Source organism: Aulonocara stuartgranti (genome assembly GCF_965226115.1).
Source record: "Aulonocara stuartgranti genome assembly, chromosome: 7".
Classification (NCBI taxonomy): domain Eukaryota; kingdom Metazoa; phylum Chordata; class Actinopteri; order Cichliformes; family Cichlidae; genus Aulonocara; species Aulonocara stuartgranti.
Window position 1 is genome coordinate 45,778,686 of NC_138945.1, and position 12,017 is coordinate 45,790,702.

The window sequence follows — 12,017 nt, forward strand, 5'->3', positions numbered from 1 at the left end:
CTCCATCATAGCATAACCAGATGTACAGTAAGAGAGATTCTTGTGGCCTCTCCAGAAGATAAATAGCTGCTCAATCCCCTCCAACCAGCATTTGCACTTGTCTAATGGTAGCATTACACTCCCAGTAGCTCACATTTCCCGACATCATATTTCCTTTCAGCAGCACAGATGCTGGGAGAAAAAGCCACATGGGTTTAACTTACCATCTGGGGCCAATCACTTAAAGGCCAGTTTAGTAAGAGTACTATTTTTTTTTTCATAAATTACTGATAATAAATAGCAAAAAGAAAGCACTGATAATTGCATGGAGGGTGTCCATGCAATTTTAGAAGGAGCAGAAATGCTATTGTTTGGACATTTTTCTGCTTTTACATAGACCAGCAAGGGCATTAGTAAGACCAAATGGCATCACCAAGTATTTAAAATGTCCCAAATGAGTGGTAAAAGTAGTTTTCCACTCATCCTTTTCTTTTATGTTTATAAGCATTACACAGATCTAATTTTGTAAAAACATTATGGTGCCTCAAAAGCTGAACTGAACAGAAGTAATCTGGTGATTTGATTTAACCTCTGGTAACCCCCAGCAATCAGAAAATGGCCTAAGAGTCTTACTCTTCTTTTAGACAAAGGAACACTTCATAGGAGGGAAAGCTTTAACACTTTTTAAGCTCTCCCAATTGATACCAATCACTGTGGAAGAAGTGGGGTGAATGGCTATGGTCACTGAGGCCAGAATTACTTGTCACAATTATGGTGCGCATTTGGTCTATAGCTGCTCCATGAATAAATGTTGCACATGCTTGTGTTGGCCCAAAGACAAACCTTGTTTAGATAAAGCCATATAGGTATGGCAGCTGAGTCTCTTGAGTCCAGTATTTGGCCAGATAATTCTGTCGTGTTTTGCAAGAAGTTATTAGCAACAGATAAATACTCAGATAAGATAGGGGAGCTGTTACTGGCAGGCCAGAGGATCCCAGGGACAGTGGAAGAAGAAAGTGGTGGAGACTGGACAGGCAGTTGAGTAAAAGGGGAATATGTCTTTTGTAAGCAGGCAAGCAACTTAAAGAGACAGGTAAGTGAGACAGTGAACCTGAGCTCAGTTTTCCCACAAAGCACAAGCATTGCATTTCACCAGGAAGTCACAGACAAACAAAAATTCAGGATTCATAACTGCCAAAGCAGAGGCAAAGCAAGAGGATCACAGAGCCACATTACTACCATGCATGTAGTAATGCCATCTGGCAGAATATGGAAGCACAATACTACCGCAAGCAGTTAAGGAAATGGAATACAAGCTCCAACTGGAGGCAGCATCTGTAAGGAAAAAAAAGCAACTCCAGCTGAGAAAGTAACACTTTCACAGCAATTTGCAGGAGCACTTATTAAAAGATTTGAGTGTATATTGGCCTTTTATGTAAAAACATACATACAAGCTCAAATATATACATACATTAAAAAAAAATCCTAAATAAATTCAAACTTGTGCATACAATTAATTGGGATTTAAAGTAATTAAAATTTCAAACAGTTGCTGAAATGATGCAGAGGAAGAAATGCATTGCAGTGGATTAAACTAATTATTGCTAAATTAATGACTAATTAATGACTAATGACTTTTGCTGTGCTTCTCTTAAAGGACAAAGACGACGAACAGCCACAGCTGACAGCTGATCCTGGGGAGTCTCACACAGAGGAAACCCTAGAAGAGACAACAGGAAAAAAAATAGATTTAGTTTACTCCCTTAATGACAGGCCACCATGGTACCTCTGCATTTTGCTTGGCTTCCAGGTAAATCTATCTTCTGACTTGTTTAATGGATAATAATAATAATGGATTGGATTTATATAGCGCTTTTCAAGGCACCCAAAGCGCTTTACAATGCCACTATTCATTCACTCTCGCATTCACACACTGGTGGTTTAGCCCAGTGTCACAGCAGAAAACTGTATCTAACCTTGCTACTACTGCAGGAAAACATTCTGCTTTCATTTATTGAACATCTTTGATTGGCTGTAGCTCTGGAGGTAGAGCCGGTCATCTACTGATTGAAAGGTTGGTAGGGCAAGCCAGCCTGCTCAAGTCTGCGTGCCAAGGTATCCTTGGGCAATATAGTAAACCCCAAGTTGCTTTCCAATACATTCACTGTGAAAGTGTGACTGTTAGAAAGACAGCACTTAGGTGCAGAAAAAAAAGTGCTTGTGTGAATGGGCGAAAAGGGGTATATAAGAAACAGTCCATTTACTCTTATAATGAAGCCTCTTGATGTTAGATCAATGCCAAAGCAAGGAGACAAACCTACAGCTCTGTAAAAATAAAGTTGCATTGGCTAAACCAATTCTCATTTACATCTACAGCAAATGCGAGGTCAAATTAGCAGTCATTATTCATAATCCCAAATTCCACATCCTTCTCAATTTCTTTTTGAGACAATTAAAAACTTTCTATAACTCAGTAACTTAATGATAGATATTGCACCATCAGCTTCCTTTATCTGCAGTTTAGTGCTGGACAGTTAGGAAAGTGGGCTTGTCAGTGTTTTCCAGCTTTTTAATACAGAGAAAGAGAAGTGTAACTAAAGCTGAGGTAAATGTAGTTGAAATTATAACTAGAAGATTTCCATAATCCTGACAAGTTGATGGTAATGTATTTTTTGTTGTTGCAACATTTGCGAACTAAAAAATAAACAATAATTCAAAAAATGACATTAATGTAGTTAAAGAAAATGTCTCACTTTAAAAAGGGGTGATAATTAATGTGTGTTGGCAACAGTATGTATTTACTCACAATAAGGTCTGTCAGTAACCCTAACCCTGATTCTTTAGTGACTCGTTAGCGACTTTAGTGTAAAGTCGCTAACATGTGAGTGCTTGTATGTGTGAGACGGTTCTAGACATGAGCAGAAATGAGTAAGGGGGATTTTGAGTAAAAAGGGAGGGAAAGCTAAATATGACATGTAATTTTCTTTACATTTTTAGTTAAACTATTTTAAGTCGTGTCAAAACATTTTTGGAAATGGGACTTTATTTTATTAATAACATACCAGAGTGTGGGTAAGACATGCAGCAAAGACTAGAATGTCAAGAGTTAATTTCATGGCTGATTAGCAACAGCATTTCAATCATTCAATAACATTATTTACAAGACCTGCAATATGGTTAAAATCCAAAGTGTGGTCATAAGTTAGTAGTTTAGATATTTTCAAGGTTATAATAATACCAGTTTTCTTTCAGGCTGAGTGACCTTGGTTGAACCAGCGACAAGGAAAATATGATCATGCTGTAAAAATATATTAAATTTAAGCTCCAAGGCTGGCATGTTGAAATGACCAAAATGTTGGTGACTTTATTTTCTCCTGTAGCATATTATTGATTTGTATTTATTTGAAAATAATCTGTTAGCATTTTAGCATACATATATATATATTAGGGGTGCAACGATACACAAAATTCACGGTTCGGTTCGGTTCGATACTTTGGTGTCACGGTTCGATATTTTTTCGATACAAAAAAAATGTTCATGCCTTTTTAATTTGTCATTTATTAAAATTATAAATATATATTTTAACTCAAAAGTACAGTTTTTAAATTTAACCCTAACCCTTGTGCGTGTTTTTTATTTTGACAGCGAATGCGCACCTGCGGACCACTTATGTGCACCCCTGGTTATATAGCTCGTCATATTGCAGCCACAGAAATTCTTTTGTCCATGAAACCATAAAGCTGCACTTTCTTTTTGCCTTATAGTCTGATTTGTCATAACTTCTCCGTTTTGTGGTAAGCTTTTCTTTGGCTGTCACTTCTTCACCCTGACCTGTCTTATTTGGCTCAGCAGAACTAAAATATATATCTGTCTGTGAAGGTTCTCAGTCATCCAGGTCATCATAGTCAAATATATATCCTGCTGCTTTTACACACGCACTCACATAAGCTCAGCGATTCTCTGCGCGATCAACCTCTCACATGTTTAAGCTGCGGGAGATTTCACTTGTCATGTTTGCATAGTAAGCTAACAATTAATAAGACGATGTCAGAAGAATTGGTGCACAAATTATCATCACTCACAGATCAGTGCTGTCGCTCTCTATACACAGTTTGCGCGATTGCAAAGTGAAAGCAAAAAAACAAGCGCAAATTCAAACGCGATTGCAATATGTCACATATTGACAGCGGCTCACCGATGCCAATGACATAATTACCCAGCTACATTTCTGAAAGAATGCAAAAGCATTGACATATATTTTTCCTTCCTACAATAGCCCGACGGGCAGGGCAGAGATAGATTTTGGTAGCCCGACTGAAAAAAATCGCTAGCCCCGGGACGTCGGGCTAGCGATATTGCGAGCCCTGTATCTGATTGAGGAATCACTCATCTTTGAAAAGAGAGTTTATTACAGAGAAATGTCTCTTTCCAAAATAAAAGCTATACTATCCGCTTCTTCTGGGCTATATTCTCAGCAGCATATTAAACATATAAGGAGAATCATGTGCTAACAGCTGTCTAAATGACTCGGCTAAAGTTAGTAGCATGCTTGCTTGTTTTTTTTCTGCTTCCACTTGTCTTTGCACTAGGATGATGTCGGCGTAAATGTGCAGTCATATTCGTCGTGTTCCCACTAGTGCTTTCAGGTTAATCTCGTTGAAATGACCTTAACGCCACAACATGGCAAATCTCCGTTAACGAGCTACCACCGATCGCCCCGTGCATGGGGCTAGACGGCCAACACGTTAACGAGCTAACACACTAGTTCCCACCCATGTAATTGAGCATTGCATGGCACATCCAACATACTGTTTTACTTTAGTCCATGACTCGCTTACCTTCAGGGTCATACGTCACATGAAAACCAAAATAATTCCAAACGCCAGATCTGAATGAGGGTGGGGGAGGTCCATGTTGCAAGGAGAGCTTAACTTCTGTCTCGCTAGCTTGCCCTGCGCTCTTCCTTCTGACGATGCTGTCTGTGTTGAGCGCTCAGTGAATCTACGTTCGACTACTCCGCCTAGGCTGCACTGTCGAGCCTTGGCGGAGTAGTCGAACGCAGATTCACTGAGCGCTCAACACAGACAGCATCGTCAGAAGGAAAGTTGATAAAATAAATAACAAATGTTGTATTGTTCGATACATATGCGTACCGAACCGAAAGCACTGTATCGAACGGTTCAATATCGATACGAATATCGTTGCACCCCTAATATATATATATATATATATATATATATATATGACCACTCACTCAAATCTTTTAATAAGTGATGCTGAAGGTTCTATTGTGTCTTTTAACTTGACATGGCAAAAGGCCATTTATGTTACTGATTAGGATTGACCACAAAATATGAATGTTGGGCAAAATGTAAAATCTTTTAGGTTTATACATCTGGAAAGAGTAACTTCTACCAGCCTATCTCATTCCACAAGGAATCCTCACTGCCATGGAACTGATATCTCCCTGATTGTTGCAGGTTTGGAAAATGATTAAAACAAACAATGCCCGTGTTTTCCACCCCTGTGTGAAGTATAGTAAAGCCTTGAATGTCAGCTGCAAAGACATAAAAGGATATGACATTTTTGCTAATACTTGTGGCATTACCTTCTTTTGTCAGCATTGGTGAAACACCAAGGATACCCGCTCCATTGCCCATATTATTTATTTATTTATTTTTTTTACAAATCACTTAACATTTTCTGGACGACATTGTAGGTTGTGTTGATAGGAGAATTAGCTCTGACCACACCGATGGTGTTGTCAATGACATATAATGTGTTTTGTACTTGGCTGCAAGCAGCCTTAGTGAGTCCAGATATATGTCTATGCATCACTCAAATTAGATTAAAGTGTGAGACATCTGAGACTGAACATATCCTGCCAGCCAGGCCGTTGTGTTTTGATGTAGCAGATACAAGATTGTTATTATTCTAGCTGACCACACTAGTTCTGAGTTACAAGAAATAGCCTTTGTCATAATGATTTAAAGCAAAGAAACACTGATATAGGGAAACTCTTATTGCTTACTGAGTAGAGAACATCAGATAAACTGGTATTACTGTTTTAGATTTAGACATTTCCTCAATTACACTTGGCATTTGATCTGTACGCAGATATTTTGAGATAATGACATCCAGTACAGTCTGGTATGAAATTAATTCTCATCTATGTCATTGCACATTGTGACTGTTTTTCAATAAAAAACAACAACACAGCAAGCATTAAAGTCAAATAAAAAGGAGTTTTATGAAGATAAAAACATAAATTAATCTGTATAAAAAGAAAATATGTTTAATCCTTTAAAATCTCTCTATTATTCCACTTTCTGCAGCATTACATTCTTGCTTTCGGTGGCATCATTGCAGTTCCACTGATCTTGGCTGAACCGCTCTGTATAAAGGACAACAACATTGCTAAAAGTCAGCTGATCTCCACCATATTCTTTGTGTCAGGATTGTGTACGCTGCTGCAGACGACTGTTGGAAACAGGTAACACCCTTTTATGATTTCAGTGAACCAAAGCAGACGAAAACACAAGAGTTCACACAAGAATTTCCACTTGTGTAATATCTTTTGGCACTAGCTTTGCAGTGCGCAAACTGAGACAATGCCCCACCTAAGAATGAGTGAGCGTTTTATTTGTTTGGCACACCTGATATTGGGGAAGCATTTCTTTGTTCAGTGAGGATTTTTGAGGATTAATATAAGTCTTCCTAAAACACATCCACAAAGGATCTAAAGTAACAGCCCAGCTCCTGTAGTGGTTCATGTGAACTTAAACTGTGGGTTAGTTTATTGTGGGGATCTCTAGAACAGCCGTCCCCAACCCCCGGGCCTTGGACCGGTACCGGTCCGTGAGTCGTTTGGTACCGGGGTGCGAGAGTTGAGGCTCAGGCGTGAAATGTATAGTTTTCAGGGTTTTTATCGGTTTTCAGCGTTATTTTGTTATTGTTTTTATCGTTTACTCGGTTTTCCTGGGTCTTTTCACGTGTGTTATGAATAAATTTTCTTTTTTTCGGTTGGGAGCCGAAAGAGCCGGCTCTTTTTAGTGAGCCGAGCCGAAAGAGCCGGTTCTCTAAAAAGACCCGGAAATCCCATCACTAATTTTTCAGTTTAAGTTTCAATTTTATTTCTATAGCAGATTTAAAAGACCAAGGTACATCAAAGTGCTTCACACAAGAGCCGCATTTGCGGGGTTACAGCAATAGAGTGACGAAGAAAATACAGTTATCATTACGGAAAAGTTTCAGATAAGTGGTATGGCACAAACGCAAACTGAGTAAAAATTTTAAATCGAATTTGTTTCAAAGGCTAGCTTAAACAAGTGGGTTTTTAAACGTGATTCGAAGGATTGAATGGATTCCAACGCATTGACAGTTTTTATTATCGGGCTACAGAAAACTTAAAATGAGCTTTGCATATTAGCAAGATGGCGGCGCGCACGGGTGCAGCGGCTCTTAGCTCTCCAGTTTGGTGCTAATTTTTACTTTTAATGTGGATATTTTTGAATGTTTGCAACACCACCATCTCTTACAGTCGCCAGAACCTAATTGACCTAGGTTTTAAATATAGTTTGTCTGTTTCTGGCGACTATCAGCGAACACACAACATCCTGGTGGCGATAGCGAGACCGCCAGGGTCACTGTGGATGGTCTGCCCGCCCAGCAAGCGTAGAAGGCGACGGGGGAAAGAAAGCAGAAGAGGGGATGCCGGTCGGGCTCAGATGCTAGGCTACGCAAACATTCACACCGGCCAGCACTTCCGAGCCTTTTCCTATCGAACGCCAGATCCATCACCCACAAACTGGACGAATTGGAGCTACAGATAGCCAACACAAGCTTTGCACGTAACTGCAGCATTATTCTTATTACGGAGACGTGGCTTCACCCGCTGATTCCCGACGCTGCAGTCGAGTTAGCAGGCCCCACGCTACACCGGCATGACAGAAACAGCAACTCAGGTAAAAGCAGAGGAGGGGGGCTATGTGTTTACGTGTATAACGAGTGGTGTTGTAACAGCAGGATCATTCACACACACTGTTCTCCTGATTTGGAGGTTCTGGCAGTCTTGTGCAGACCTTTTTACATCCCGAGGGAGTTTACAGTAGTTATTGTGATAGCTGTTTATATACCGCCGGATGCTAACGTTAGCACGGCTCTCAGCCTCTTGCTCAACACCATAAACAAACAAAGCGACTTTAACAAAGCGTGCCTAAAGACTGTGCTTCCTAAATTTGTCCAGTTTGTGAACTTTGCTACGAGAGGAGAACACACTTTGGACCATGTCTATTCAAACATCAGGCATGCTTTCAGAGCGACACCCCTCCCCCACCTGGCTGGATCTGACCACCTCTGCATGTCCCTCACCCCCACCTACACCCCCCTGCTGAGAAAAACAAAGCCCCAGACAAAGACAATAAAAACCTGGCCTGAAGGAGCCCTTTCTCAACTGCAGGACTGCTTCTCAACAACTGTATGGGATTTATTCTCCAGCCACAACCTCCAGGAGTACACGGACACTGTACTCTCGTACATCAGGAACTGTGTTGACAATGTCACCGTCAACAAAAGGGTCAGGGTGTTTCCAAATCAAAAACCCTGGATGAAGTGCAATCCCTCCTAAAAAGCTGCAACACTGCCTTCAAGTCAGGGGACAGGGCTGCGTATAGGGCGGCCAGGGCAGACCTGAGTAGAGGCATCAGGAAAGCTAAGGCTGTCTATAGGAGGAGGATTGAAGATCACTTTGCTGACAACGACCCCAGAAAAATGTGGCAAGGGATCAATCACATTACCAACTGCAGAAGCAATAACCAGGCAACATCTAGGACTGATGCCTCACTGGCTGAGGATCTAAACCGTTTCTTCGCCCGCTTTGAGACGACCAGGCCCTCAGCTGCCACACCACTTCCACCCGCCCCCAGCACTGGCACACTAACACTTAGGGAGCATCAAGTGAGGTGTGTTCTAAGGTCAGTGAATCCCAGGAAGGCGGCAGGTCCTGATGGAATACATGGAAAGGTTCTCAGAGCATGTGCTGACGAACTGACCGGAGTCTTCACTAAAATCTTCAACCTTTCCATGTCATCAAACACCGTCCCACCCTGCCTCAAAACCTCCACCATCATCCCCATCGCCAAGAAGACAGCTGTGGCCAGCCCAAATGACTACAGGCCTGTTGCACTTACGCCTGTAGTGATGAAGTGTTTTGAGAGACTGGTCTGTCAGCACATCAGGGCCGGTCTGCCTCCCACTCTGGACCCCCACCAATTTGCCTACAGGACAAATCGAACCACCGAGGACGCTATCTCCATAGTGCTCCACACTGCGCTGAGTCATAGGAAGCTATGTGAGAATGCTCTTTCTGGACTTCAGCTCAGCATTCAATCATATCATCCCAGAGATCCTGGTCCAGAAACTGTCTCACCTGGGACTCTCCACCCCCATCTGCCTCTGGATCAAGGACTTCCTGACAAATAGACCACAGTCTGTCAGACTCGGCCCCCACCGGTCCAGCACCATCACACTCAGCACCGGGTCTCCACAAGGATGTGTTTTGAGTCCCCTCCTGTTTACGCTCTACACATCCGACTGCTCCCCTACCCATCTCTCAAACACCATCATAAAGTTCGCGGATGACATCACAGTGGTTGGACTCATCTCAAGGGGGGATGAGTCGGACTACAGAGATGAGGTCAACAGACTGAGTGAGTGGTGTTCAGTTAACAACCTCCAACTGAACACAACGAAAACTAAAGAACTTATCTTGGACTTCAGGAAGGGCAGAGCAGACCCGGCCCCACTTTACATTCACGGGAACTGTGTGGAGAAGGTACACTCCATGAGGTTTCTGGGCATGCAGATCTCTGATGACCTCTCCTGGACTGCAAATACCACGGCGGTGGTTAAAAAGGCCCAGCAGCGTCTCCACTTTCTGAGAGTCCTCAGGAGGAACAACCTGGAGGAGAGGCTGCTGGTGACATTTTACAGAGCCACCATAGAGAGCATCCTAACGTACGGCATAACAACATGGTATGCAGGGTGCTCAGCTGCGGACAGGAAAGTACTGCAGAGGGTCATCAACACAGCCCAGAAGATCACTGGCTGCTCTCTGCCCAGCCTGGAGGTCACTGCAAACTCTCGGTACCTCAGCAGAGCTGGCAATATCATCAAGGACTACTCTCACCCCAGCAACCAACTGTTTGAACTATTACCGTCAGGCCGACGGTACAGGTCACATAAAACCAGGACAAACAGATTCAGGGATAGCTTCTTTCCCAGAGCTATCACCGTAGTAAATAAGCACAAAAACAATTGAACCTATTCCATACCGTCACTGTCATTATATTATGCTGCTATTCATACTGTCATTATATTAATGATGCTATCCTGTATATATTGTACATACTATTGTTTGAGTACTTATGATTGTTTTTTTTGTACTTTTTATATTTTACATTTATATTTATTATTGAAACTTGCACCAAGGGAGTGGCACTCCAATTTCGTTGTACTCTGTACAATGACAATAAAGGCTATTCTATTCTATTCTATTCAGGTTACTGCCAGGACTTGCTGGGAAGTCCTACCAAGGAGGGGTTAACATTAATATCGCACTACAGCCAAATCCTTTGTTTAAAGAATGAACACTATGGGTGTATTTTATTTAGTTTGAAATTTTTTCTCTGGATGTTTGAATTAGTTTTAAACACAAACTGCATTCTCACTCTTCATTATGAGCATATGGCACGGGGAAAATAGGTACATAACTATGACACGAGTGTAGTCTAAACTAAGAGGAAAGAAATAACATTTGATTTCGTTCCCAAAAAATACATTACAGGACTCTGTAATAACAAAGCTTGACTACCCTTTGGCAGATTACAGTATAATAAAACCAATGGATTGTACACTATACTATACATTTGCAGATAGGTTTTACAAGCACTAACTGATTTGTAAAATGCTGTAAATTAAATTAAATCAGAAAAACACTGTCATATCATAGATAGACTAGAAAATAAACAAACGATTGATCGATACAGGTTGTCGTAAGCTCTATGCAGACAGGTACACATACCACCAAGTCAGATAATGATTGATGGGCTAAGGGAGGAAGACAGGATGAATTGAATGTCACATATTTTGACAAACTTGAAATATCAGGAAAGGGATTCCATTTGTGATAATCAACTGCCAATTCCTAAAGTGTCTAAATGAAGAATGAACCATGGTTCCTCCTCAGCTATAAATAATAAGTCCGCCTAATCTGTGCAGCAATTTATTTTGACAGTTAAATGATTATGTGTGGAGAAAAACATCAGCATGATTATTGTCCATTTGCCACTTAAGGTTAAAGTTAACTTTTAGGCCAATCTTATGGATTGTTATTTCATGAGATTGATCTATATACGTATATACCTGTGTGAGAGAGTAAAATCAGTGTAGTTATTTTGAAAAATAAAAATTATCTTCAGGTTTGCTTTGAGTATACAAAGTCAAGCGTAATCAGAAGAGACTTTACACCATTTGGTCAAGTGACCTTTGACCTTTAACTTTAAAATTATTGACTTGCAGGTTACCAATCCTCCAGGGTGGCACATTCAGTTTCATCACACCAACCCTGGCAATTCTTGCATTACCCAAGTGGCAGTGTCCTGTGCCAAATGTACCTGTGAAACCATTGGTGCAGTTTCATAATGGCACCAGTCAGCTACAAATGGAAAATTCAGATGAGGTCTGGATGACAAGAATGCGTGAGGTATGTTCACTTGTGTGGTTAAAAAAACAAAACAAGGTGTGTGTGTGTGTGTCGGGGGGGGGGGGGTATAAATAAGCAAAGAAGTGAAAAATATGTTGTCAAGACTTAACATTTAAATGTGAAGTTGAATTCATTTTAAGTCCCTCGACAAACAGGAAAAAGGACAGTGTGAAGAACCCAACGAGAGAAAAGCTACATTAAGATAAGATAAGACTTTATTGATCCCACAATGGGGAAATTTCTGCGTCACCTCAGCTCGGGTACAGATATCAGAAG

General features: G+C 41.1%; 1 protein-coding gene across 1 annotated transcript in view; it reads left to right on the top strand.

Annotated features, from left to right (window-relative positions):
• The window catches only part of LOC309711402 (solute carrier family 23 member 2), a gene marked incomplete at its 5' end in the record, with an annotated part of 70,514 nt that overhangs the window by 18,006 nt on the left and 40,491 nt on the right, over nucleotides 1–12,017 (top strand). The window contains 3 exons of the mRNA XM_082541694.1: nucleotides 1,637–1,789; nucleotides 6,316–6,473; nucleotides 11,558–11,741. Of these exons, the coding sequence (XP_082397820.1) occupies nucleotides 1,637–1,789; nucleotides 6,316–6,473; nucleotides 11,558–11,741 (495 nt within the window). The remainder of the gene's footprint in view (nucleotides 1–1,636; nucleotides 1,790–6,315; nucleotides 6,474–11,557; nucleotides 11,742–12,017) is intronic.